At 36.4% G+C, this 26586-nt stretch overlaps 1 protein-coding gene across 12 annotated transcripts in view; it reads right to left on the bottom strand.

The window, feature by feature from the left end:
* The window catches only part of INPP4B (inositol polyphosphate-4-phosphatase type II B), a 743160-nt gene that overhangs the window by 219113 nt on the left and 497461 nt on the right, over positions 1-26586 (bottom strand). For all 12 annotated transcript variants that reach the window (XM_003129178.6, XM_021100667.1, XM_021100673.1 and 9 more), the window contains 3 exons: positions 23613-23724; positions 13825-13897; positions 1239-1386 (listed from right to left, as the gene is read on the bottom strand). In XM_003129178.6, the coding sequence (XP_003129226.3) occupies positions 1239-1386; positions 13825-13897; positions 23613-23724 (333 nt within the window). The remainder of the gene's footprint in view (positions 1-1238; positions 1387-13824; positions 13898-23612; positions 23725-26586) is intronic.

Below are 26586 nucleotides of genomic sequence, written 5' to 3'. Positions count from 1 at the left end.
TGAGCCACTGCCATGACAATACCAGATCTTTAACCCACTGAGCCACCAGGGAACTCCACTCTTCTACTTTCAAATACCCACTCTTCTGTCTCTTTTTCAATCTTGATTCTTCCAGGTACAGGTGGTTGTTGTTTTAATAACCCACACCTTCCCTTCTGATTTCCCTTAAAATCCATATTCTATTTATTTTCTTTTTTTCTCACTTGAATATATAGCATTTTTGCAGTCACTCCTACTCTAACAAGTATTATCAATACTGCCAGGTTTGACCTGACCCATCCATACAGAGCATACTGGCCAAGTCCATACGGCTTCACTGGGGACTGGGGGTGGGAGTGTGGCTCTACCAAAGGGGTACAGTGCTATTAAGTAACACAGTGTCCTGATGTGAGCATAAGGCAGGAATCCACATTTTGGACATTTCACACTCTGCTGTACATTTTAGCTATTAAAAATAATTGCTAATTTTCTGAGTTTTAGAGCCTTAACTGTCTGTGTGGTATAATGAAGTATATCAGCATTTTTAAAGTCACTAGAGGTTTATAAGGCAGAGAAACAAATTGATTAGTCACAGCTCAGAGATATTATCAACAATCAGTTCTCAAATCATTCTATTTTATTACAGCAACAGATTTGATTTCATTGTATGCAACACTATCCATTCACATAGCCTACTTTATCAATCATCTCAAAGAGTTTTTAGAACCACAAATATCTGAAAACCTTGTTACAGATAAATACTCAAAAGAAGAGTCAAGCCAGAATTTCTTAAAGAACTAGTGACCATAATTAAATGAAGTAAAGACACAAGGGTTATTAACAAGGTCAAAGCTCAGGTTATTGGCTAGACACCAAGTTACACAAGAGAAATACAATGCAAATCACAAATGAAAGTCACAGGTGTAATTAAAATTTTTTTCTAGTAGTCATTTAAAAAATGAAAAGGGCACATAAAAGTAATAGTATAGTGTATGTAACTCCAAGATGGCAAATGTTAACATTTCATTATGAAATCTGTTTTTGTGGGCAAGGAATTCAAAGTTTGGTGTGTGCTTTACACGTACAGAACATCTCCAATGGGACTAATCACATTTCAAGTGATTAATAGCCATACAAGGCCACCGGCCATCATGCTGGACAGTGAAGGTCCAGAATTTTATGTTATACCACTTTAAGGAAAATGTTTTATAGAAAAAAATAAATAATGGGAGAGACAATCATAAATCATTTCCTCTTACCTACACAAATCTTCTTTTATTTGAAGAGAGATCAATTCCTTAGGAATATGAAAAGAAAGTATGCTCTCTGACATCTGCTCCCGGATTCGCATCCATTTATTGTCAGATGTGGGAAATCTATATAATTTATATACTGGGTTCTTTAACACTGTGAAAGGAGAGAAAAATAAAAGGTTGAGTTAAATTATAAAGATATGCACATTAGATAAAGATCAATTAACACAATCATTAATCAATATACCATTCTAATTATTTACTTGATCAAAAATTTTTTACATAATCCATGGCATATTTGAGTTTCTAAGAATTTTCTTCTTACCTCTGATTTTTTTTGGGGGGTAGCTGCTGGGATATACAGTCTTTATGAAATCAAAAAAAAATGATAATCAAGTTCCAATTCATAAATGTGGTTACTGTGTTTCTGATTTACCACATACTCATTTCCTTTTGCTCCTAAAGATTTTTTTAAAGCCTACGTATTTATAAATGTGATGAATATATATGGATTTCTATATCATACATACTTCGGAAAAATATATTTCTGAATTTCTTCCAATCATTCTTAGTCAACTTTACTCACTTATGTAGAAGCTGACAACTGGTATGTTATATTAGACGTTTTAAATGACCTGACTACCATAAGGGATTTATTTCTTAAATGTCAGAAAGGTTAATTCCTTGGCTTAAGATTTACTATAATTCAAACATTATGCATATTTTAGTGCCAATAAGCCAATAACCCACTTTTCTGAAACTATATTTTATCAGAAGCAAGACAGGGAGACTACGAACAAACAATATTCAGGCGTGTGGGCCGTGATTACGGGAGAAGTGACCAGGTCATGTCATCAAGGACAGTAAAAGATGTAAAGAAAAAGAATAGGGCTAGATATTAAGGTAATACTTGATCATTTTTGTGAGGCCTGAACTCCTACCACACTGCCAAGCCCTATATTTCAGGGTGGTATTTTATTTCCATTGCTGTGGGACAATGAATATAAGAGAAACACATCAGAGCATAACAGACAACAAAATACCAGGTCAATTACCAGTCAGTAGATATTTGACCAGTCAATACCAATCACCATATATGACTATATGTCTCCAGTTTACCAATAAAGCTTATTAAACCAAAAATTTGATATTGAAGTGAATGAAAACTTTAAACACTGTTGAGCCTAGTATTTGGCCCAAATTGTCTCAATATATAGAGTAAAATGCCTTTCGATGTTTTAGGGATCTATAAGACCATATCTCATTCATTACTTGGGTATATGTATATACATATATTTATTTCTGAGCATTAAAATGAATAACTATTCATCCATTTTGCAACCTCCCTTCTCAGAGGTCCAGTCTAGACAGTATCATTATCAGAATTGATACTACATCAGAAAACTTAATTTCAAATATTTCATTCATTAATGACCAGATTCAAAGCTCTCAGTACACTTACCTACCCCCTATAAGAATTAGCCAGACATTCACTTTTTAAAAGCACCAATAGAAGCCAGAAAACAAGAGAATATTTCCAGTATTAAGAGACAATCTTTTTTTTTTTCTTTTTACTGAATCATTTTTGGGGGCCATGCCCATGACATACAGAAATTCCCAGGTCAGGGATCGAACTCATGCCACAGCAATAACAACATCGAATCCTTTAAACACTGGATCACCAGAGAGCTCCAAGAGACATTATTTGAAATCTAGACTTGCATGTACAAAAGGATTATATTTTTGCCATAAACCTGACCTTTAAGTTTCATCATTTAGATTATAAAATAGATCCATATATAAGGCTAATTATTATTTTATTCCTCTTTTTAATGAAGTATAATTGACATAAAGTTATATTAGTTTTGCATATACAATGTAATGATTCAATATTTGTATATATTGCAAAATTATCACCATAATAAACCTTCTTAACATCTATCATATACATAGTCACAAATTTTCTTTTATGATGAGACCTTTAACAATCTCTTTTAACAACTTTCAAATATGCAATAGAATATTATTAACTATAGTCACCGCGCAGTATATTACATCCCCATGACTTACTTATTTTATAACAAAATTTGTATATTTTGATTCTCTTCATTCATTTCACCCAATTCCATCCCCTTTTCCCATCTCAGGCTACTGTCTATAACCAAACTGTTCCTTGTATCTATGAGTTCTTTTTATCTTTTGTTTCATTTTTTCGTTCTGTTTTTATCAGATTTCACCTACAAGTGAGATCATACAGTTATGTGCCTTTTTCTGTCAAACATTTCACGTGGCATAATCCCTAAAGGTCTATCCATATTGTCACAGATGGCCAAGATTTCATTTTTTTTTACAGCTGCATAATAATGTTGTGTGTGGTGTGTGTATTTTTTGGTCTATTCATTTTTCACTGAATACACAGATTGTTCACATGTCTTAGCTATTGAATATAATGCTCCAATGAGCATTGGGATGTATACACCTTTTTGAATTAGTGTTTTCACTTTCTTTGGATAAATACTCAGAGCTGGAACTGCTGTATTATACAGTAGTTCTATTTTTAGTTTTTTGAGGAACCTCCATATTGTTCTCCATACTGGTGACACCATTTATATTCTCTCCAACAGTGCACAAAGGACCCCTTTTTTCCACATCCTTGCTAATAACACTTGCTTTTTCTTGTATTTCTTTATAGTACCCATTCTAACAGATGTGAGGTAATATCCCACTGCGATTTTGATTTGCATTTCCCTTGTGATTAATACTGTCAAGTAAATTTTCATGTACCTGTTGAATACCTGTATGCCTTCTTTGGCAAAATGTCTATTCAGATCCTCTGCCCATTTTTAATCAGATTTTATGTGGGGTTTTTTTTTTTGTGTATGTTACTAAGTTGTTTGAGTTCTTTATATATTTTGAATATTAGCCCTTATAAGTTACATTTTCTTTTATCTGAAATACAGGAACTTATATCTGTATGACATAACTATAATATTTCATTCATCTTTAAAATGACAATGTTTCAAAGACATAAGAATTTTACAATAACCTCTCTTGCCATATCTCTAGAGTTAAGAAAAAAACGTGTCTATGGAATAAAATAAATTATAAATCAGGTTAAACCATTTATGGGATCTCAGGAATGCTGATATAGCTAACAGGATCAGGAATATAAACACATCCTTTTACAGTAAGACAAAAACTCAGTCTCCAAAATGTTCAAGTTTTTCCTTAGTAACCTAAGAAATAGTCAGTCACTTGGGTTATCTACATGTAGTATATGTACTGCTTTTAACCTCTGTTTTTTTTTTGTTTTTTTTTTTTTGTTGTTGTTTTTTTTTTTGTCCAAGATTATACAGAATCTTTGCATGTCCCAAACCATGGTTAAAAATCCTTGGATTTTTCTTATCTGTAATAAAACAATAATTATTTTTAAAAATTTTGTATTTTAATTATGTTGCAAAATATAATATTCTTTTTCTGTTATCCCTAAACTAGCACTTCAAATTCTGATTTCGCTGTTTGCATTTTAATGCTCTTCAATGGGTTCTAAATATAAACCCTTGTTGAAACAGCATAAGTAGAAATCAAGGATAATGTGATTAATGAGCTCCAGAATTCTCCTCTGACCACCTGGTACACAATACCCAAGGACCTTGTAAGAATGCTGCTGGTTTTTTAAGAAAAACGCTTGGAGCAAACAATAAACAAAAAAACAAACAAAAACAGGCAACTTGGTCTACCAAAAAAATTCTCAGTAATGTCTCCTATCTAACTTTATGTTATAGGGTCTAACCTGTCTCCAAACATTAGTACTAAATTGTATGTATTTATTAGGATCTCAATGTATACATATAAAGGAATACATATAACTACAATGTATACATATAAATACACACATCCGCTTTAGAACCTAATTTGATCCAGCAGCCTTGCTAGTTGAACACCCACTACATATGAAGCTGTGTACTAAAATACCACATAATGGAGTATTACTTAGAAAATGAAAAAAAAAAAAAAAAAAAAAAGCCTGACTTTTAATTCTTATGAAATTTATTTTGCTGGTTACAAACAGACCAAATAATATGTCCTCAATTCAAAATTTTGCTGGGTTCATGGTCAGGATATTTTTGCCATCCTCACATAAAAGACATGGTATTCATGCATTGCATATCTAACAGTGGGCCATAAATGATGAATGCTTTTGTCATTTTATAAATGCTTCTCTCCTATAGCAGAGATAAAATTTCAACAGTTCTGCACATACACTCCAGCTGTGTAAATGAGCCCATCACTTTCAGCTCTGGCTCTCCACTGATGCCATATGTTTCTTCACATAGGAGATGCATTTCTGACCATTCAATAGGCTCAGCTCAGTAACAATAACTATCCAACATATATTATTACAAGCTCTTTTTAAAGAGGGCCCTGTGTGTATTATCTTCATTTTTTTTTAAACTCCTTTTGTCAAAACAGTTTCTAAAAATATTATAGGACAGAGTCTACTAGGATAAAAGTAGTGGAGACATTTTGGACTCTACCATAAATTGTTTATTCCGGGCAACCTAACAGGTCTTTTTAATAAAGTAACACACCTCCTTCTTTTCCATGAGATTCAGCACTTACAAAAACCAAGTGCTCCAATTCTGAATTATCAAAGTAAAGATCCCAAGAAAATAACAAAGCCAATGCATAGACAATGCATTAAAAAAAGATGACATCTCAAAAAAAGATGGGGCAGAAAAGATAAACCAGAGAGATATCATTGGGATGATTTTCTTTTTCATGTGTCTGTGTTGGAGACATCAAGGGATTAGAACGGAGTTTTGGACATTTGGATTTAAGGTCAAGGGAATCATCAAAATGCCAAACATTTATTTCACCAGGTTGCCTTTAATACAGTTCTCCAGAGAAGTTCATCTGTGATTATTTCACGTAATTTCTTGCTTTCAGGAGGTGGGAGACATCACATATTTAAATGGAATCTGACGTTACTGGCTTCGCGCCTTACAAAGTCACTATTTTAATGTACTGTAGATTCTTGTAGAAAATCTATTCATTCCATAGCTTTTAATTATGCAGTTGTTTAACAGTTTCATTTTTCAGCTGAATGTACATGTATTGCCTATTCTCCAAATCCTACATTATACTTAGTAAGGATAAGTCTGTGTAATCCAGTTAAGTAATGACACTCTCTCATTTGTAGTTGAAAATATCTTAGATTTATACACATACATCTTAAATGTAGATTGGCTCTTTTTAAGATTAGATGAGAACTAAAAGACCTAAATAGAAATCACTAAAAGACTATCCTAGGCATGGCTACAGAAAAGAGAGGGTAAGAAAATGTGACACGGGTTCAGAAAACACAGCAAAGAGGGAACTTTTAAAATAATAAAGATGAAATAAATTGTTAAAAAATAAATTATCGGAGTTCCCATCGAGGCGCAATGGTTAACGAATCCGAGTAGGAACCATGAGGTTGAGGGTTCGGTCCCTGCCCTTGCTCAGTGGGTTAACGATCCGGCGTTGCCGTGAGCTGTGGTGTAGGTTGCAGACGTGGCTCGGATCCCGCGTTGCTGTGGCTCTGGTGTAGGCCGGTGGCTACAGCTCCGATTCGACCCCTAGCCTGGGAAACTCCATATGCCACTAGTGTGGCCCAAGAAATAGCAAAAAGACAAAAAATAATAAAAAAATAAAAAATAGAAAATAAATTACCAAGAATATTTAAATCGCTTTTCTTTAGGTGTATTATAAAATCAAAATTATGTTATTATTTGTGTTTTTTTAAAGCAACACAAAAATAATAGAAGCAGGATCTAAGATGAGTTGGACAAAGTGCTGCTTCCCTATTCTAACCAAACCCATAAGGTTTTGGCCTTCCATCTTCAATTCAAGAGCAAGAATAAGAAAAAACTATGACAGATGTCAGAATAAAACAAAAATATTTGTGGGAATTTAGTCTTCAACTGGTAATAGCGGATGAGTTCAGTGTGCAGCATTTGGATTTTCAATTTTGGGTGGTCAGAAAAGTGATTCTCTTCATTCATTCTCATTTGAATGATTTGCTCTCTTCAATCTAATTCAGTCATTAAAATAAAGGATACATCTAGAAAAGCATCCTTCTATGGCTCATGCATCATGCTGAGCAACTTGAAATAACCTGTAGTTCATTGAACTCAAGTTGTTCCTTGATAATCTGCCTCTGTTGAAGGCACCCCCTACACCTTAAAGGAATTTCCCCCCCTGCCCCGCCCCCCCTTCCTAGCTATAGTAATTATCTATCCTATAAGCTCAACTCAGTTAGCTCCTCCTCCAGGAAGCCTTCCTTGGCTTCTGTTCCCTCCCTACAGGTGTCTTTCCTTGCTACTCCCTATCCCCATCTCTATCATGGTTCTTACCAGTTGTGCTCAGGTCTGTTTGCTGCTCTGAGTCCCCCATTTGAATGTGAACTTGGTGAAAGCCATGACTGTGCTGTTTTCTTCATCCTTATTTTATCTCCTGCACTTATTAGCACAGTGCCCAGAAATGAGTTTAAATCCTACCACTCAGATGTGTCCTATCATTACTTCCCCCAATAGCAGAACTGTAGGGCACTGATGACTGTGTACATTGAGGGGAAAAATGCAAGGGCGGGGGCATCATTAAAACCCTCACTTCAAGGAAAATCACAGGCATCAGAACGAAGGAGGGAAAATCAGAGAGAAAGCCCTCCCCACATTTGCCCACAAAACGTTAACTTTTTGACTATAGCATCTTTTTGCATTTATTTTTTTTTCAGTTTACCTAAGGTGGGCAGGTAATGAGCTTACAAAAGGAAAACAATTGAGGATTTAGAAGTGTCTTAGAGATGATTTCATTGATTACTAGATAATGAAATTCACTCTTCTACTGAAGCTATTTAAACACCTTAAATATATTAAAATACAGTAGTGAGAACATATGAAAATTCAAAAAAAGCAAGGTTAATGGACTCCATCAAATTTGTTAAAACAGCAAAGGGCTAAGAAATCTAATGAGTAAGAATAGGGAATAAAGGACCGATGTTGTAAGCCAATATGGTTCCATATTTTATACATCATAGGGATATAAGTACAAGGGCAAAATCTATTTAAACTGTATGGGGAAAATATAACAAAGATATCTTTGTCAGCATAAACTCAAATGATCTAAAAAATGACAAGGTAGTGAATGAAAAAAAAAGGGGGGGGATTTTCTTTATGGCTGGAATTTCCCAGGACTCAAAATGAGGAGGGAAATATTTCTGACAACCTTAAAATATTCTGAGTCATGCACTGCTTTGGATGGGGTGATAGTGAGACAATTACTCCAATATTTAGTTCTGTCTTATGTATTGTGAAAGGCAGTTGAAATCTGTGGTGCCATAAGGGGCAGAAGAAAAACTCAAAAATAAGAATTCAGTAATAATTTCTAAAGAAATTAATATATCCTTTTATTTCAAACTTAAATAATGGCATTTGCACATCTTTCTCATGGAAAGACTAACAGTGCAGTTTTCTGCTATCTGAAGCATAAATTCAAATGATAAAACACACCATTATCTGCCATTTGACAAATATTCACTGACTTCCTATTGTTTTCCGGCCCTGGAGACACAGAAATAATACGCAATGTTCTTTTAAAAAAAAATAACTAATAATTGGGAATCTTATGGAAAGTAACAGTAGTAGATGGCTTAACCCTACTTAAGGAAAAAGAGCCAAAGATACAGCACTGTTTTGAGAAAAAGTATGATTCATCTGAGGCGAGAAGACAAACACTTATAAATTCGCCAAACAGGAGGGAAACTGCTGTAATGAAGACTGAGAGCAGTGAAACCCTTACCTTGTTGCTTGGGTTCTGACTTACACAGTTATGGAAATCATCGCTGTCAGATACACCTTTGGTGACTCTGAGGTACAGCACACACAATATACAGCATGAAAGTGGTCTTTAAAATATATCAAGGATGGCAGTTCCCGTTGTGGCTCAGTGGTTAACAATCCTGACTAGTATTCATGAGGATGTGGGTTCCATCCCTGGCCTCACTCAGTGGGTTAAGGATCTGGCGTTGCTGTGAGCTGTGGTACAGGTTGCGGACACAGTTTGGATCCCACGTTGCTGTGGCTGTGGCTGTGGCCGGTGGCTGGAAGCCTGCCAAACTTCCACATGCTGCCGGTTCAGCCCTAAAAAGACACACACACACACACAAAATCAAAGATAATTTCATGACTCAAGAAGTATGGAATTCAACCAAGAAAGATGCCTCATCAGATCGAATGCTTGCTGACAAGAGGACACTCACTCAAAATGTGAAGATAATAGGAAACTTGGTGACAGGGCCCATTAGCTCCTCAGATTTGGCATAATAGTACGTCCATAGGCTGAAGTCTTCTGAAGCATTATACTTTTACAAGGAAAATTGGTAGAATTAGTAAATCTAGAGAAAATTGTCTTGAAAAAAAATTTTAAAACTTTACCTGTGGCCCAGCTTATTAATATAAATAGCTCTTAAGAAAGACAACTATAAGTGACAAAGAATGGGATACCTGACTATGTGAAACTGATGAAAATGAATGCTGTTGTGAAGTATTTCTGAGAAGAAGGAAAACACAGCAAAAGCTAAACCATATTCTACAGACTTTAGACACTGAGAGCCAAAAAGGAAATCAAAGACCGTCCAGGTCAGTTTGGTCCTTTTAAAAGAATTGATGTCCAAAGAGGCTGACCTCTCTGTCAGGGTTACACTGCTAGTTAGCAAATTTAGGCAGTGACACCAATTTTTCAGAAAAGCCTGTCCACTGTTCTGATATTAACACCACTGGGGACATGTGTTCTTGTTCTCCTGTGGACAAGGTGCCTCAGGTGATATGATTCAGCAAGTCCCCAACTCTGTGATCAGTTAAGAGACCTGGCTGTCTGCACTTCTCTATGGTCAAAATGAACTCCCCTACTCCCCATCCCCAAGCAACTCCCCAACAATAAATATTTTTTTGTCTGCCCCATGGCATGTGGAGTTCCCTGGCCTGGGATCATAAACAAGCCACAGCTGCAACTTAAGCCACAGCTGTGGCAACACCAGATCCTTAACTCACTGTGCCAGGCCAGGGATCAAACCAATATCTCAGAGCTCCCAAGATGCTGCTGATCCTGTTGTGCCACAGTAGGAACTCCAACAACAAGTCCTTTTAAGTGTCCGTTTTGTTTCAGTGAATAAAGCCACACTTAAACAGGTAGGTCGACCTGGGCTGGGCTATATAATTATAAAGCCAAACTAAATGAGACCTTCTCAATTCTAATACTATGTCTTCTAGTGTGTTTCCAGTTTCGGAGAATGTAAAAGCCAACAGCTGAAAAGAATGTGTTTTCTCCTATAGTTAAGCTACTCATATATCTTTTTTATGGAATTGTAAATTCTGCCCTCTCTCTTCCTCCTCATCCTTTTTCTCTTCCTACCCTCACCTTCCCAGGCTCCTAGTATATACATTCAACTTGCAAGGCAAACAGGGCATGAAAAAGGTGAGGCCTAAGGGGGAAGAGCTCTTTCTTTTTAGTCTCACAATGGATAAGTGAATTTCCTGAGTTATGCATTAAACCTCTAGAGATATAAATAGAATAGTGAAGAGCAGCTATAAGGTATGACAACCTCTTGCACTCACTCAGTAAGAACTCTATAACTTACTCAAGGCTGGCAAGTTCCATATAACACATGAATACAAAGACTTGAGAAGAATGTCAATAGCTCCCTTTGCCTACAGATTTTGAAAAAATACCACATGGGAGTGTAATGGATTTATGCCAAAACTGCTGAGTTTAGATGGATAAATAAACAGAATGAAAGACTAAGGTACACACAGGCCGAAGTCATAGGTGCATCTTCTAGCTACATACTCTATTCTTGCACAACACCCTTCTGTATGCTGAATAGAAACATTTCATATATAGCACTTAGTTGTATTTTAAAATACATTTTTTTAAAAAAGTAGGTTTTATAGCATTCAATTGTCATTTAGTCTTATCTTTTGCTCAGAGAAGAAGACTCATAGAAAATATCTGTGGCCAATATTCCAGATTCTATGTGCACATCTGGATATCATCAGAGCTAAGAAGCACTGGAACTGAATACTCTAAGGATCACCATCAGAACTGTCACCTCCAAGAAAAAGGGAAAAAAGGTAATCCGTCCTCTTTCGCTCCACTGAATACTTTTAAACTGCAGAATGCAGCTGCTTCCATCATTTCCTTGTCACTTGTCCTTTCCATTTTACAATGTACACATTACTCACTGTATCCTCGTAATCCAGCAGAGTTAGTATGCTTCCCAAACTCATGCCTCACAGATTTTATGGCACAAGGATTAGGAAGTATGGATTTATTTTTCACTATGTTCTCTGTCTCTTCCTTAGGTAGTATATTATCTTAATCTGAGAACCATTTTTGTCTGTCTCTTTGAAAATTATATTAAACCAATCGGCATTTTAAAGGGGCATTTATTTTTGTGTGCATTAAAAAAATTACAAGGTTCACATGAGTGAATCACTTTAAAAGTGTTTTATAGGAGTTCCCATCGTGGCACAGTGGTTAACGAATCCGACTAGGAACCATGAGGTTGCGGGTTCGGTCCCTGCCCTTGCTCAGTGGGTTAACGATCCAGCGTTGCTGTGAGCTGTGGTGTAGGTTGCAGATGCGGCTCGGATCCCGCGTTGCTGTGGCTCTGGCGTAGGCTGGTGGCTACAGCTCCGATTCGACCCCTAGCCTGGGAACCTCCATATGCCGCGGGAGTGGCCCAAAGAAATAGCAAAAAGACAAAAAAAAAAAAGTGTTTTATAATTACAGTGTAGATGATCTTGATGATAATTTGATTCATTCAAACTGTGTTTAATCTCTCATATTCAATTTTATTTCTCAAAATTGATATTGGGTCAATTAAAGAGATTATGTGGATATAGTGAAATAAAGAACTAAAGGTCTGGTCAACTTCCAGGTGAGAAACATATATGTGAGGAGGACCTTTTGAGGATACATTAGTTATTTTACCCACATGGATAACTTATCAAGTTTGTTTGTTTGTTTTGGGTGGCACCCGCAGCATGTGGAACTTCCCAGGCCACAGACTGAATCCGTGCCACAGCAGCACCCCCAACCTATTGCAGTGACAGTGCTGAATCCTTAACCCATTGCCACAAGAGAACTCCTTTATCAAGTATTTTTTTAAGTTTTATTGAAGTACAGTTGATCTACAATATTGTGATAATTTATGCTATACAACAGTGACTCCGTTATACATGTATACACATCCATTCACTTTTAGATTTTTTTCACCACATATTTTATCAAGTATTTTTATGGTACATGGCTGGGCTAGCTGTTTGAGTAGCCCCTTAACTGTTTAATGTGCATTCCTCCTGATAGTACATCCCAAATATTTTTTTAAAAAAGAATATGGTCATTTAGTCATAGGTTGAGAAGTATGGCTCCTCTTCTGTTTAACCCATCATTTTGATAAATACAGTTAATGGGTTTTTTGGTCTTGTTAAATTTTATTTTGAGTTCTTTGAGTCAAAAAGTTGCCTGCCTTTCTCCATCCCTGATTATTAGTGGCTTCCTGCAAGGAAAAACTGCTAATAGTTTTGGGGTTACCTCTTAGTAAACCTTTGAAATTTCATCTCACTCATTAATCTGATAACCATGCTATCCATGTCACTGTTGAGCAAAGCTAGAAAAACATTCAGGTTTTTTTCTACTGTTACACTAACTTGTTAATTAACAGCTTTTTAGTAATAGTATGACCTGGTAATTAAGTGCAAAGCCTTGGGATTAAAACTGGATTTAAATTCTGGACCTGCTCTTTGCTAGATAGTGACCTTGAGCAATTTCCTCATCTGTAAAATGGAGATAATGTTAGCATCTTCTTCACAGCACACATCGGAAAGCAAGGTAAGACAAGACTATGAGGCATTTAGCATATTGCCTGTCACTGGAATAGTCATTATTTGCTATTATCATCACTACTGGCAACATAGTTTATATTATCATTCAAAAATTAGCTCCATAATTTACATATTTATATATATTAGCACATATTTTGAAACTGTACCAGATGTTTCAAAGTCATCATTTATCACATTGCTTAATGCCTTGTTGAAATTCAAATTTATTACTTTAAGCAACACAGCATCTAGATATACATCCAGGCATCTACAAATGTGTGTATGAATTTTTCCTATTGAATCTATATACATACTGTTTTAACAACATTGAGTTCTATAATTAGTAAGTCAAATTAATTAAGAGCTTTTATAATACTTACTCTTTTTTTTTTTTTTTTTTTTTTTTTTTTTTTGTTGCACTCACAGAATGTGGAAGTTCCTGGGCCAGGGATCATAGCCACACCAGAGGAGCAACCCAAGTCACAGTAGTGACAACACCTGATCCTTAACGCGCTGAGTCACCACAGAACTCCGCCAATGTTTAAAAGGTGTTCACAATGATTCTGTGAGAATGCTGCTGCCCATGCTTCAGTACTGACTTCATAGAAAATGAAAATTTATGTTCAGATGGTATTAATGTAAGTTTCTGAAATTGAGGTACATACCTGCATTCAAAAAAGGTAAGTTATCTTTTCTGCTCACACTTTCAGGAGCTGTACATTCACATACCAGTGCACACTAGGAAGGAATAAAAGAGAAAAGAAAAGATATTTGAAAAATAATCAAGTAAGAAATGGAATTCTTTTTGTTTATAAAACATGAGGTCATGCACATGCTTTCAAAACATTTTAAACAAGACATTTTTGTAAAATTAATCTCAGCTTTATCATGAACCTGGTTTAACTTGTGATGGTTTACTTTTATTTTATATATAATATAGTTTATATTATATAATCATAGGCTACATTTTAGTTCTGGTTTAAAACTACTTAGAAAAGAAAGGAGAAAGAGGAAAAAGACTGTCCCCGATTTGCTAGAGACAGGTTCCTACCACAGCAAATCACATATGACGAGAGAAATGGCTTTGTACTTCTGTCACCCAGGTTGATTTTGGATCAATAAAAAGCAAATTATTTTCTAGATTTTATATAGAGGCAACTTTAAATGAAAGATAAAAAATGTTGTAGCCTCTAATTTCATAAGGCAAAAGGAGATTTTTGTCTCTGGACAAATATATGGAACATTCAAAAAGTATAAGGATACTTTACAATTAAGCTGATGTTTGATTTGTGAATAAGCAATTTATAAATAAGCTGATCCAGCGATCATACATCTATTAGCCCGTGATGCATAGATTCAGCTCATGATACTTTACAGAACTGACACTTCCCTGGACAGAAGCAGAGAAGAGGCACAAAAAAGGACATTGCCATGTTCCTAAAGAGGGGACCATGGATGGGAGACAGTGTCTTGGATAATCCATCACCAAGCATGAGACTCTGCTTCATCCCATGAAAAGGCAACCAACAGGAGGAAGCAAAACTTTTCTGGCCTCAGGAGGTTCACAAAAGACCCATTTTCACACATAGCTCAGTAATTATTTCTTCAAATGAGTTTTCTTCTATCTCTAGCCTTCCCCACCGAGCCCCCTCCAAAAAAAAAAAAAGAAAAAAGAAAGAAAGAGAAGGTCTTGAAGGAGAAAAGTGAATTCTTAGAGCAACTACATCAGACATAAACAAATAAATGCAAACAAAACCAAAACAAACAGAAACCCCAAAAAGTCCTGGGTGAGGAGTTCTAAGGGAAACAGCCATCCTTCTGTGTTGTAGCAAGCATAGTGTGGTCCAGGGACTCCAAAGCAACCACCAGTCTGTTGCCAAGGGGAAGGGGGAGGGAGGGGAATGGAATGGGATGGATAGGATGTTTGGGGTTAGTCGATGCAAACTGTCACATTTAGAATGGATAAGCAATGAGGTCCTGCTGTACAGCACAGGGAACTATATCCAGTCTCTCGGGATAGTACATGATGGAAAACAATATAAGAAAAGGAATTATATATATACACACACACACACATATACATATATATACACACATACACACATGTATACATATATATATACACACACACATATATATATGAATGACTGGCTCACTTTGCCATATAGTAGAAAATGGTACAACACTGTAAGTCAACTATACTTTAATAAAATAAAATAAAATAAAATGACTGAGTCCTACAATACTTAAAGAGAGAGAGAGAGACTCCAAGGGCTCAGACTGCCCTTCCCAGGAAGGTGCATCAGAACTGCTTGGGCTATTTCCCAAGCGTCCTATGTCCCCCCTTCCCTGCTTCCTCCAGGGATTGGCCCCCTTTAAGATTCATGACCATTAATGTTACTGTTAATGACAGAAGGTTTATGTCCCTTAAGCATTTTCGAGAAGGAAGACAAATAATTTACAACATTGATTTAAATGTTACTTTCTGTATTCTCTGCGTCATTTTTCCATCCTAACATTCATCACATTACTTAGGAAAATTATTGATAGGGAAAAATGTGCTTTTACAACTTATCAATATTGCTTATATTGAGATCCTAGCCGACACAAAGAACGAATCACTACAAACAGCTCTTAAAACTGAATGTTCTCTAAATCGTTTTCCTGATCAACCAGAAGTCAGAGGTGATCCCTTCTTTGAAGTCACAGCTTTTTTTTGGAATTGCACTTCCCAAATCACTACAGCAATATGCAGTGATGCTTGGACATACTTATTTTTTTTTATTTCTCCTATTTGCCATATTTTTCTCTACTCCTTTCAGCCTACATAGGGCTGTTAAAGTGATCATTTATAAACATTATATTCATATCAAAGTTCTGTTCTAGAAGGCATAATGATTATTTACCACCCAATCAAATCCAATCGTCTCACACCGGTCTTCCAATCCTTTTTCATGACTTGTCCCTGACATCCTTCCACGTAATAACTAGGTATACAGCTCTAAGCTGTCTTCCTTTCCAAAGGAAGATCATCATCTACAACTTATAGGAATGGTTTAGATTAAACCTTTTTAGTGAAGAAGTCCATATTTCACAGAGAGCAGGTTATTATCCTGAGAACCTGCTTCTCTATAAAGAGGCAGCCTGGCCTCTTTGAAATCAAAGATTTTCTGCTTCTTAACAAAAGGCCTGTCTTATTTCATCAAATAAATACAGACATGGCTTTTATATATTCATATCTTCCATCCACACTAGAAGGCTGCTATTTAGGACAATTTTAACCTAATATTCTAATCTTGCAACTTTATTGTGTTTTATAGCTCTGCTCTTCAGAATGCTCTCACGATTTAAATCCATGGGAGCAAAACAGACAAGATTAGATAAATATTTACTAAATCAATTAATATTTTCATAGTTGGACTCAGTAACTATTTCCTTCAGTTGTTTCCTGAGTGTACCTGAGCTGTTCCCTGAATGTGTTTCTGTTCAGACTGAATGTTTTTGAAGCCAGTAACCCCATTTCTTATTTCCTTAGGTGGTTTTATTTACTTTTGTTTTTGACATTAACCCTAGAATCATTTTTACACTGTGCTGACTGCTACAGAGACTGCAAAGATTGAAAGGATGTGGAATCTGGGCTTAAGGAGGTTCAGCAAAATAGAGTGTTCATGGCTATTAGGATGATGGATCTTTGCAGCACTGCACAGTTATGTGATGTATGCTCCCAAAGTAATGACTTTACATGTGTGATTCTGTTTAGGCATAATCAAACATCACATGTTTTTGTACCAGAAATAGTAACACCATAAGCTACTGATCTTGATTAATCATTTTAAAAGTGTCTTTCGATGGTAAATAATTTTGCAAGTGTCATTTGGATGGTGGCCAAAGGGAGGAAACATAAAATATGCAAAATTCTTGAGGCAAAATGATTTTGACTATCAGCTAACATAACAATTTGCCATCCACTGGGCTAGAAAATTAGCCGTCTTGTATGAACAATGATCATAAAGCTCTGTGTGAATCCATTAAGACCAACACTTCTTGGCAAAGTACTTTCACAACTGTGGGCTTATTCCATCCACCACGGATCTCAAAGTTTGATCCTGAGTCTCCCAGAAGTTCCTGAAAACTTTTGGCTTTGCATCCTTTGTAGAATCTAGCACAGAGCAAAGACAAATTTATTTTCATAATAAAACAAAAATGCTATTTTTCTGTTTCCCTCTCTTTCTCCTATAAGCATAAAGTAGAATTGTCTAGAGACTATATCACAATCATTGGAAAGCTAATGGTATGTGTGTGCCTGTGCACTCTGTTTGCAACATCTCTTGGTTGAATTTCTAATATGATAAATGTCTAAAGATATAATCCAAAAAAGCAACATTTCTAACACAGTAAATATCAATAGATAAAATCCACATAAGTATAAATGTTAAGAGTATAAAATATAAGAATCACTATGCTTTGGGGATCTCATTCAGTCTCTTGGTTTTAACACCATCCAGAGGTCATCTGATGACTCACGAATACATCATTCTATCCTGTACACCTCACCTGAACTCCAGACTCAAATCTCCAGCAGCTTAGATATATCGATACTGGTATGTCTAAGAGGAATATCAGACATAACTATCTCAAGATTTCCGTCCTCCTCCACCTGCTTCTCTCGGTTTTCCTGAGAAGATGATAATTCTGTTCTTTGGCTACCCTTTCCCCCTGAAGTCTGGCCATGTTTCATTTCTCCATCGATATCACGTAGATCAAGCTCATCCTCATTCTACCCTGAATCTTCACAATAACCAGGCCCCATTCTTCTGTCCTTGCCTCCTTTCAGGCCTTACTCAACCCAGTAGCCAGAATGGTCCTCTTAAAATATGGATCAAAGTTCACACCTATGCTCAAGACTTCTCAACTCTCTCTCATGTAGCCCAGTGTCTAAAGGCCTTCAGAGGAGTACACGATTGGTCCTCCTTGCTCCATGAATCTCTGTCCTCAACCCCTTCTACTCTCCCCTTTAATCCCTCAGTTCCAATCACACTGGCCTCATTGCTGTTCCTTCAACACAACAAGCATCCTGCCACCTTCATTCATAGTATTCATTCTACCTATAATTCTTGTTCCTTTCAGACCTCCTCATGTCGTGTGCCCTTACCTCATGTATGTTGAGCTTAAATATCACATGATCAGTGAGTCTATTCCTGACCATCCAGTTTAAAATGGCCACAGCCCAACATTCCCTGGTCCTTGCACCATATCTTATTTTTTCCTTTAGCATATAGCACTCTCTGATCAACAATACAGTGCTTGCTTAACTTTTTTATTGTTATTTCCCCAGAAGGCAGCATCTGTGTCTATTTGGTTTATTGCTGAGTACTCAGAACCTAGGCAGATCCCTAGAATATAGAAGGTAGTACTGTTTGATGAAAGCATGAAGGATAACATGTGCTTGCAAATATTCTATAAAGATAAACAAGGCCAGTTATATTATTTCCAGTTTTATATTTGGGGTAAATAAAGGAAGGAAATCTTTTGAGACTGGGCCTTAGCCATGCAAGGAATTGACCTTTTTGCTAATTAAGCCTGACGAAAGTTTACTTCAAATGCCTCTTCAGAATAACCTGAGAAGGGCAGCAGGTCATCAAAATACTACCTAAGTTAGGTTCACAGTCAAAGGGAGATAAACTCCCTTTGTACGGTTTTGCCATGGTCATAAATAAGGCATTCTCCTCCTTTGTGTAGAAATCACCATCCCTTTGACCAGTAGTACTATCCCACATTCAAATACCATACAGACATAAAACAAAAGGGGGAGACAAGGTAGGATCTGGGTTTAAGCAGTGTTGGCAGGACTGCCAGCCCTCCTGCCCTAATAAGAAGCCCAGGCATCTCTGAAGCAGGCAAAGGGGAGAATTGGGCTTTCTAAGTTGATGCTATGGGCTGTAACATGAATTTTCTCATCTGTCACCTGACTTGATGATTTTTGTTTCCTAGTGCTCTTTTCCCTAATAGCACTTTTTCTTGACTTTATTTCAAAGGTTTTCTTTTAAATTAATTTCTTCATCTTTCCTTCATAATCCTATACTCTTCTCTACATCCTTATTTCCCTCCTTATTTATTGGCCAGTCAGTATGTACAGCATCTTTTGCAGCCAAATTATTTTCCCTTCCAGGAGATGATTTTGGATTTAATTTCTTCAAAGTAAGATTGACTTCATTTATTCATTCATTTTTACCATGTCAAGTCTCTATTCTGAGCACTGAGGGTAAAAAAACAAAATAGACATATGTCTTTCTCTTGTGGAGTTTAATTCTTGTGAGGGAAATAAACAATAAATGAGATAAATAAAATATATACCATATCAGACAGTGATAAGTACTAAGGACAAAAATAATGCAGAAAAGGGAGATAGAGAGTTTGGAGTAGGCATCACAATTTTAGATGTGTTAGCAGAGAAGGCTTCAGTGAGAAGGTGATTTTGTATAAACACCAGAGGCCATGAAGGGGTGAAGCACAGTAACTGAGAAAAATGCTTCGGCAGTAGACTGAAGAACAAAGGTCAAGGATCCGAGGTGGAAATGTACCTGGAAAGTTCAAGGAGCAGCCAGGAAGATACTGTGGCTGGATTGAAAGGAACAGAAATGAGTAGGGAACGAGGTGAAGGAAGTGACGGGAGCCACTGACGGTAGGACTTCAAGTTAGGATTGGGTTTACACTTGCAGGGAGATGAGAAACCACTGGAGGAATGACACATTCTGCATGACATCTCAGTAAGTGCTCTGCTGAGAGCAGACGGTGGTGGTAGTTGTGGGGGGTGTCAAGGAAGGAAGATAGAGGTCATCAGGGAGCCCTTTAAGAGGGAAAGGAATCTGAAAAAGAATGGACCTTATGTGTATGTATCACTGATTTACTTTGCTGTACACCTGAGATTAACACAACTATATTCCAATAATTAAAAAAAGAAAGAAAGAAAAATAGGTAGATGAACATATGAGAAAATATCTTTAGTGCAAAGTAGTCATTTCAGTCCATTTTCCTGGAAATAAAAGAAAAAAATTGAGTAGGAAGAAGTACTTTTTAAGACTGATAGACAAAGTGATTCTAATGATAAAGTAATCTACATGTTTAAGGCCAGGCTTAATCCAACCAAAATAAAACCCAATGTTGGAAATTATTTTATGTCGTTAAACTTATTGCATGGGGACTATAATGAGATTTGATCATTTTACTTAAATTTTCCACAGGAAAGCAAATTATGATAAGCACTGAAGCAGAAGGCTGATGACCCAGATTAAAAAGCAATCAAATTAATAATTAAATTATCCACATAATTTTTTTTTTTAAAAGAGACTACTACAAAAATCTTGGTGACAATGTTGGTTACAGTGAAGGGGTCGCAAGTCATCGGATTCTGGGTTTATTGAGAAGTCAAAATCGACAGGATTTGCTGACATATTGACTGTGAGTATGACAGGAAGAAAGGAGTCAAAGATGATTCCAAAATTAAAAAGAAAAAGTTTGCATACTTAATGCAGTATTTCACCTAACATATTACCTTTGAAAAAGGACAATGTTAGCGCTCCTTTTGCGAACTTTTCTTTCTACTGCTATGTGATTTTTAACACTTTGTCTTCTATTTCTACGTATGTATATATCAAATAGGAGCTTAAACAGTGTGATGCGGTGAATGACTCTCCATACGGTGTTCCCTTGATTAAAAATATATAATTATATGATTCTAGGAAACAAGTAAGTAAATGTACCTGAGAGAAAAGACATCAGATTTTCATTTATATTTTATTCTATGATCTGGAGGCTATGTAAGATGCAAGATTAAACTGTAATGTTTTATATCAGGGGTGTTGTTATAAACTGAATCGTGTTCCTCAAAATTCATATGCTGACGTTTCAATGCCCCAGTGACTGTATTTGGAGATGAGACCTTTACAGAGGTAACTAAGGTTGCATAAAGTCCTAAGACTAGTCCTAGTGCTGGGGCTGGTGCCTTACAATAAGAAGAGGAGACACCAGAGTTCTCTTTCTTCTCTCTCTTGCTCTTGCTTGCTCTCCTCTCTCTCTCTCTCTCTTCATCTGCCAAGGAGAGTCCTTGTGAGGATAAAGTAAGAAATCTGGAAGCCGGAAAGACAGCATTTGCCAGGAACTGAATCACCTGGCACCGTGATCTGGGACTTTGCCTTTCAGAATTGTGAGAAAACAAATTTCTGTTAAGTCACTCAGTCGACGGTATTTTACTATGACGGTCCAAGCTGGTAACACAGGTTTTAATCTTTTATCTGCTCAGCATACATGAGAGATAACATAGGTTACAAAACACATGACTATGGTCCTAAGAGCAGTTCCACTTCTTTCGACCCCCTTCATGCAAACCAGTGAGAAGGATGTTATTTTAGGGATAACCTCAATTTCAGTTACTTTGTCTTTTCATATATTTCAGCCACTGACCTACCTCAGGATTTAAATCACTATTAGTAACAGACTGTATTAATATACTTCATAGAGATTTTGATTTACCGGATCTGCAAAGGGGTTCCCATATTTGAATTTCTAACAAACACCCTGGATGATTCTGACCATAGTCCAAAAAACATCAAGATAAAGTCATTTCCACACAATTCTAAATACCATGCAAAATGGACCTTACTACATGTTCATCACTGGATCATGACTATTCCTAGGGATTGCCAACAGAGTTTATAGTAACTTTACAGAAAACCTCACAGAAGGTCAAGGTTTACTAAGAATCCTGACAGGACAGAGCTAAAACCAACAACACTTGGTGTGTTTACCATTTTAGTCCTCTTACAACTCCTACATGGTACGTGCTGACACCACCACCTCCTATTTCTAGATTAGTTCGGTGAAACCTTTTTTTAAGTTCACATTACTAAGTCAGAAACATTATGTAGGACTTTGGTGGGGCATATTCCTGGGTATCAAGTTCTCCTTTTATGAACAGACCATGATTTAATGTGCGCTACCCCGTAATAGCAACCTTGTAAAGGAGTCCAGAGGTGAGCCTGCTTTGAGAAAATAGAGATGGCTGGTAACAGATTCCCAACAGGCAAGGCAAGCCTACTTTAAAATGGGAAGTGCTTCAGCTCCTGGTCTCTTGGCACATTGCCATGGGTCCAGGCACAATCATCTCCCTACTTTTGCCCTTAATTCATCCTGTCCCCATCCCCTTCACCCTCCCCACCTTCTTAGGCTACATGGATAGGTAAGAGGCCTCCCTCCTTAATCCTGACATGGATGAATGCAGTGATGACTAATAGGAATCTTACATAGAACTCCAAAGTTAACAAGGGTTGAATGACAGTTCCTAGCCACAAGACAGGAATCTTAAATAGACAATCTTAAGTGTCCATCTGCTGTGTAACTTCACAGTGGCCCTGACATCTGCAAGTAACCTGATTTAAACCTCAGGTCTCACTGGAATCTATTTGTGACCTGGGATATATTCTGAGGGAGAATAGAGAACTGGGAAGAACAAGGTTTGGGGCAGCAGTCTGGGCAAGAACAACCTTTTTTTTTTTTTTTAAAGAAACTTAGATTTTATTTTTGGGCGGGGGGGACAGTTAATGATTTGTTAACCTGTCTCCCATGCAGATATTTCCTTGATACCCAAAATCAAATGTGCTCCCAGATAAGGAACACTAAGCCAGAAAATAGGTCACATATACATTACCTTGTCATTAAAAAAAAAAATGTTTATTTAGGAAAAGGTAGGAATTCTGGCATAAAAACAAATTCATTTCCCTGAAAAAAAAAAATTAACAGTTTGTAAGTCTACCCCCTGTGCCTCAATAAAATAGGCAATTGCATTCCTAAGACAGAACTTTAGACTTATATCAAGTTTCCCTTAAAGAAAGAAAGTAGAAAAAAAGAGTAAAAATCCCAGATATTGATGCTATGTATTAAGGCTTTGATCCTGGGCTTCCTCTTCCTTATACCACTTCCTGCTTCTTTCTCTGCAGTTTCATAAGGCACAAAGCTATTGAATCTGTCCCCCTTCATATAAAAATGAAATCCAAATTCAAACTGCCTCTCTTTTCAAAGGGAATTCTGAGAACAGAGAAGTGGTTACTTTGGGCAGCAGGCCTCTCAGAACCTTCCCATCTCACAGAGGGTTAATTTCGGCAGAAAGCAACAGCCATCAATACCTTTATTCTACCTGAAAAGAGGCTGTGTCAACATGGGAGCCAGCTGCAAAGAGAAAGGTGTTTTGAATGGTGCACAGCTTTGCATAGTTCCATGCAAATTGGCCGTCTGGTTCAGAGATGAGACCCACTTAAGGTTCTCCAAATCCAAAACTCATTTCTCATTTAGCTTTTGAACAATGAGATTTCAAACCCCACAGAGGTGTTGGTGATTCAGACACCTGGCAAAGCTGATCATCTCTAATTCAATTTTTGCAGTGAGCTGAGAGCGAGCCTACCTTTTGTCCCTGCACATCTGTCGTGATGTGGTCAGCTTCCCCATCCTCAATCTCCCCCATCTTCACGACAGAGACTTCTATAGTGCCAACAACTTTGCCACCATCTGAGGTTCTGTAACCAAAAAGAATAAAATTAAATAAACGAAAGGGAAGGATAAGAATCTTCTTTTTCCTGAAAGTATGTCCAAACATTTTGTTTCTGAAAACCACCAACATTGCTTTTTACCTGCATGGTTATAATAAAAACAAACAAACAAAAAAACCTGCTCGGAACACACTGAAACATGTTAAGAGTGTTGGTGTTGTTTTTCATCGCAAAAGAAAATTAATCATGAATTTGTGCAGTAAGTGCACGGACTGTTAAAAACTACCCACGAACGTAAAACCTTCTCAAGGCTCCCAGGAGTGACCACTAGTGTCATGACTGCAGTTCCTATCTGACAACTTCATGTCTGTAACAGAATAAACCATGGCTTCTCTCTACCAACTGTGTGAGATATTTTGCCCATCTATTACAGAAATTACAGCTTAATAAAACAGAAAAGAGTACAAATATCCCCATATTCCTCAATGATCTGGCCATTGGCTATAAAATCTGATTTTGCGCCTTTTCCCTAGCATCATTCTTCTGTCTCAGAGACAAAGTAAAGATGTTTTCTCAGCAAACATAAGACAGTTATAGTACATACAGGGCAGAAATTAACCATTAAGATACTTTGGGATGACCCAATACTTTTTCTGATAAAGAAACTTAAACTGAAAAAGATAGGAAGATGTATCCATGGAAGCAAATTGGCAAAACCAGAAACCTAGGTCTGTATCTTTTTTTGAAAGTCTGTTGGTCATTAAACAAATCTTCTCTACTTAATAATCATGATAATTTTGTTAAAGACTTTCATCATCATTACTGTCCTAAATACACAAATTTTGTGGTTGACAATAATAATGAAAACCAAAAATAAAATTAACAACCAACATCCTTTAAGATTCTCCAATTTTCTTTTCTGAGCAAGAAAATGTACAGAATAAATGGTGGCATTATGTCATGGGAACACTGTAATACATAATGTTATTCTTCCCTTAAAACTTATTTTGAAGATAGGTAGTAAGTCACCCATTGGTGTAGGGTGTCGCCATAACTTCTAAGCCTAATTGACTAATATTATATGACATTTCATTTTATTTAGTCATTACTTAAATTTGTTTGTAACTTTAATCTGAATACAAAGGCATTTTTCTTTCAACCGATTTCTTCAAAATGTCACTATTTTATTATTAGAGGTGTCAGAAAAGAGGAATAGGAAAATCAGTATACATAGTTTACTAAAATGCTAATTAGAATAATGAAGGAGTTAGAATCATAAATTAGGGAGTTTCTGTTGTGGCTCAGTGGAAAAGAACCCAACTAGTATCCATGAGGACTCAGGTTTGATCCCTGGCCCCGCTCAGAGGGTTAAAGGATCTGGCACTGCCGTGAGCTATGGTGTAAGTCACAGACCTGGCTCAGATCCTGAGTTGCTGTGGCTGTGGTGCAGGCCAGCAGCTGTAGCTTGGATTCACCCCTTAGCCTGGGATCTTAATATTAAGTGAAAAGGAAACTAACTGTTAATAGATCATTGGAAGTTTTTCTCAAAATGTATACAGTGCAAATTTAAACACATCTTTTGACTTATACTTTTAAGAAAACCAAAATAGAAAAATTCTCATGACATATACATAGCTAACGTCAAAATGTAATAAAATAAAGATTATGCACATAGAGAAATAAAAGTGATTTACTTAAATAGTGTATTCAGATTCCTACTAAAACATAAAATAAAATGCTTCTTGGTGATTTTTAAATCAGTGGATATCAGAATATTGACTCAATTATTTTAAATTAATATAGGAAACTTGCAAAGAAGATGTATATACAGATGATGGTACAAACCACGATTTTGTAAAAAACTGTATTATCCTCCAAACGTGGGATGATTTTAATAATTAACTATATATTATTTTCCCACTTGAAAATGACATAACAAGTCATCATAAATCACTTGAGATATGTCCATACAATGCTTCAGTACCTGAGAGTTAAATAGTTTTTAATAAAAGCCCTCACTGGCACTACTCATAGTTTTTTCTAGAAATTTTAGGACTTCTTTTTTCCCCAAATTGACCATCAATAATAATTAAAGGCACCCTTTTCTTCTCCTGGGCATTGTTTAGAACGTTTGCTTGAGCAAACTGAGATTAATTTCTAGATCTATAAAGGCTGTGTATAACTTTCCAATTTTTTTCATTGAACTAAACCAAATAACATCATAGGGATTTGAAAGAGAGGACAGACTCTCCCAGCCTCTTCCAGGGCTGGGTAAAAAACCAGTACAGACAATCACGGTTAAAAGTATAAACTCAGGTGTCTCGGTTATCTGCTAGCTTCATGACCTTGGACAAGGTATGTAATCACATGAAACTTCTTTGGTAAAAAGGAGATGATAATTTTGTTGTAAGGGTTAAATTGCGACATGACTTATGTAAAGTTCTCAGCATAATGACTGACAAGATAAATGCTTCTTCCTTCTCCCCCACCCCTTCATCCAAGCAGTAGAGGTAGCAGCATCAACAGAACTGCTATTGTCATTAATACATTATATTTAATTCAATTCTCTTCAGAAATTCCACTAACACTGGCCTCTAAGACTATAGGAAAAGATGATAGGATTTCATGGCGCATGCATTTCAAGAGCAATTAAGTGCTCATTAGAGACACAAAGAGTTAACAATGGTAGATGGAGTTAGTAATGGCAGATGACGGTATAAAGCTTACGTTCCTAGTAGTGCAAAGAACACAAATTTATAACTAATTACAATGCAAGTGAACTTTACAAAGTGCCAAAGTTAGATGATGAAGCAATGCACTCTGGGAGTATGGGAGTAAGCTTCTGAACAATAGCTTTATTTATTCCCTTAAAAAAAAATATCGAGGAGT

Source organism: Sus scrofa, chromosome 8 (assembly GCF_000003025.6).
Source record: "Sus scrofa isolate TJ Tabasco breed Duroc chromosome 8, Sscrofa11.1, whole genome shotgun sequence".
Lineage (NCBI taxonomy): Eukaryota > Metazoa > Chordata > Mammalia > Artiodactyla > Suidae > Sus > Sus scrofa.
The sequence above is the reverse complement of the archived record's forward strand: the minus strand, read 5'-3'. Positions and strand labels throughout refer to the sequence as shown.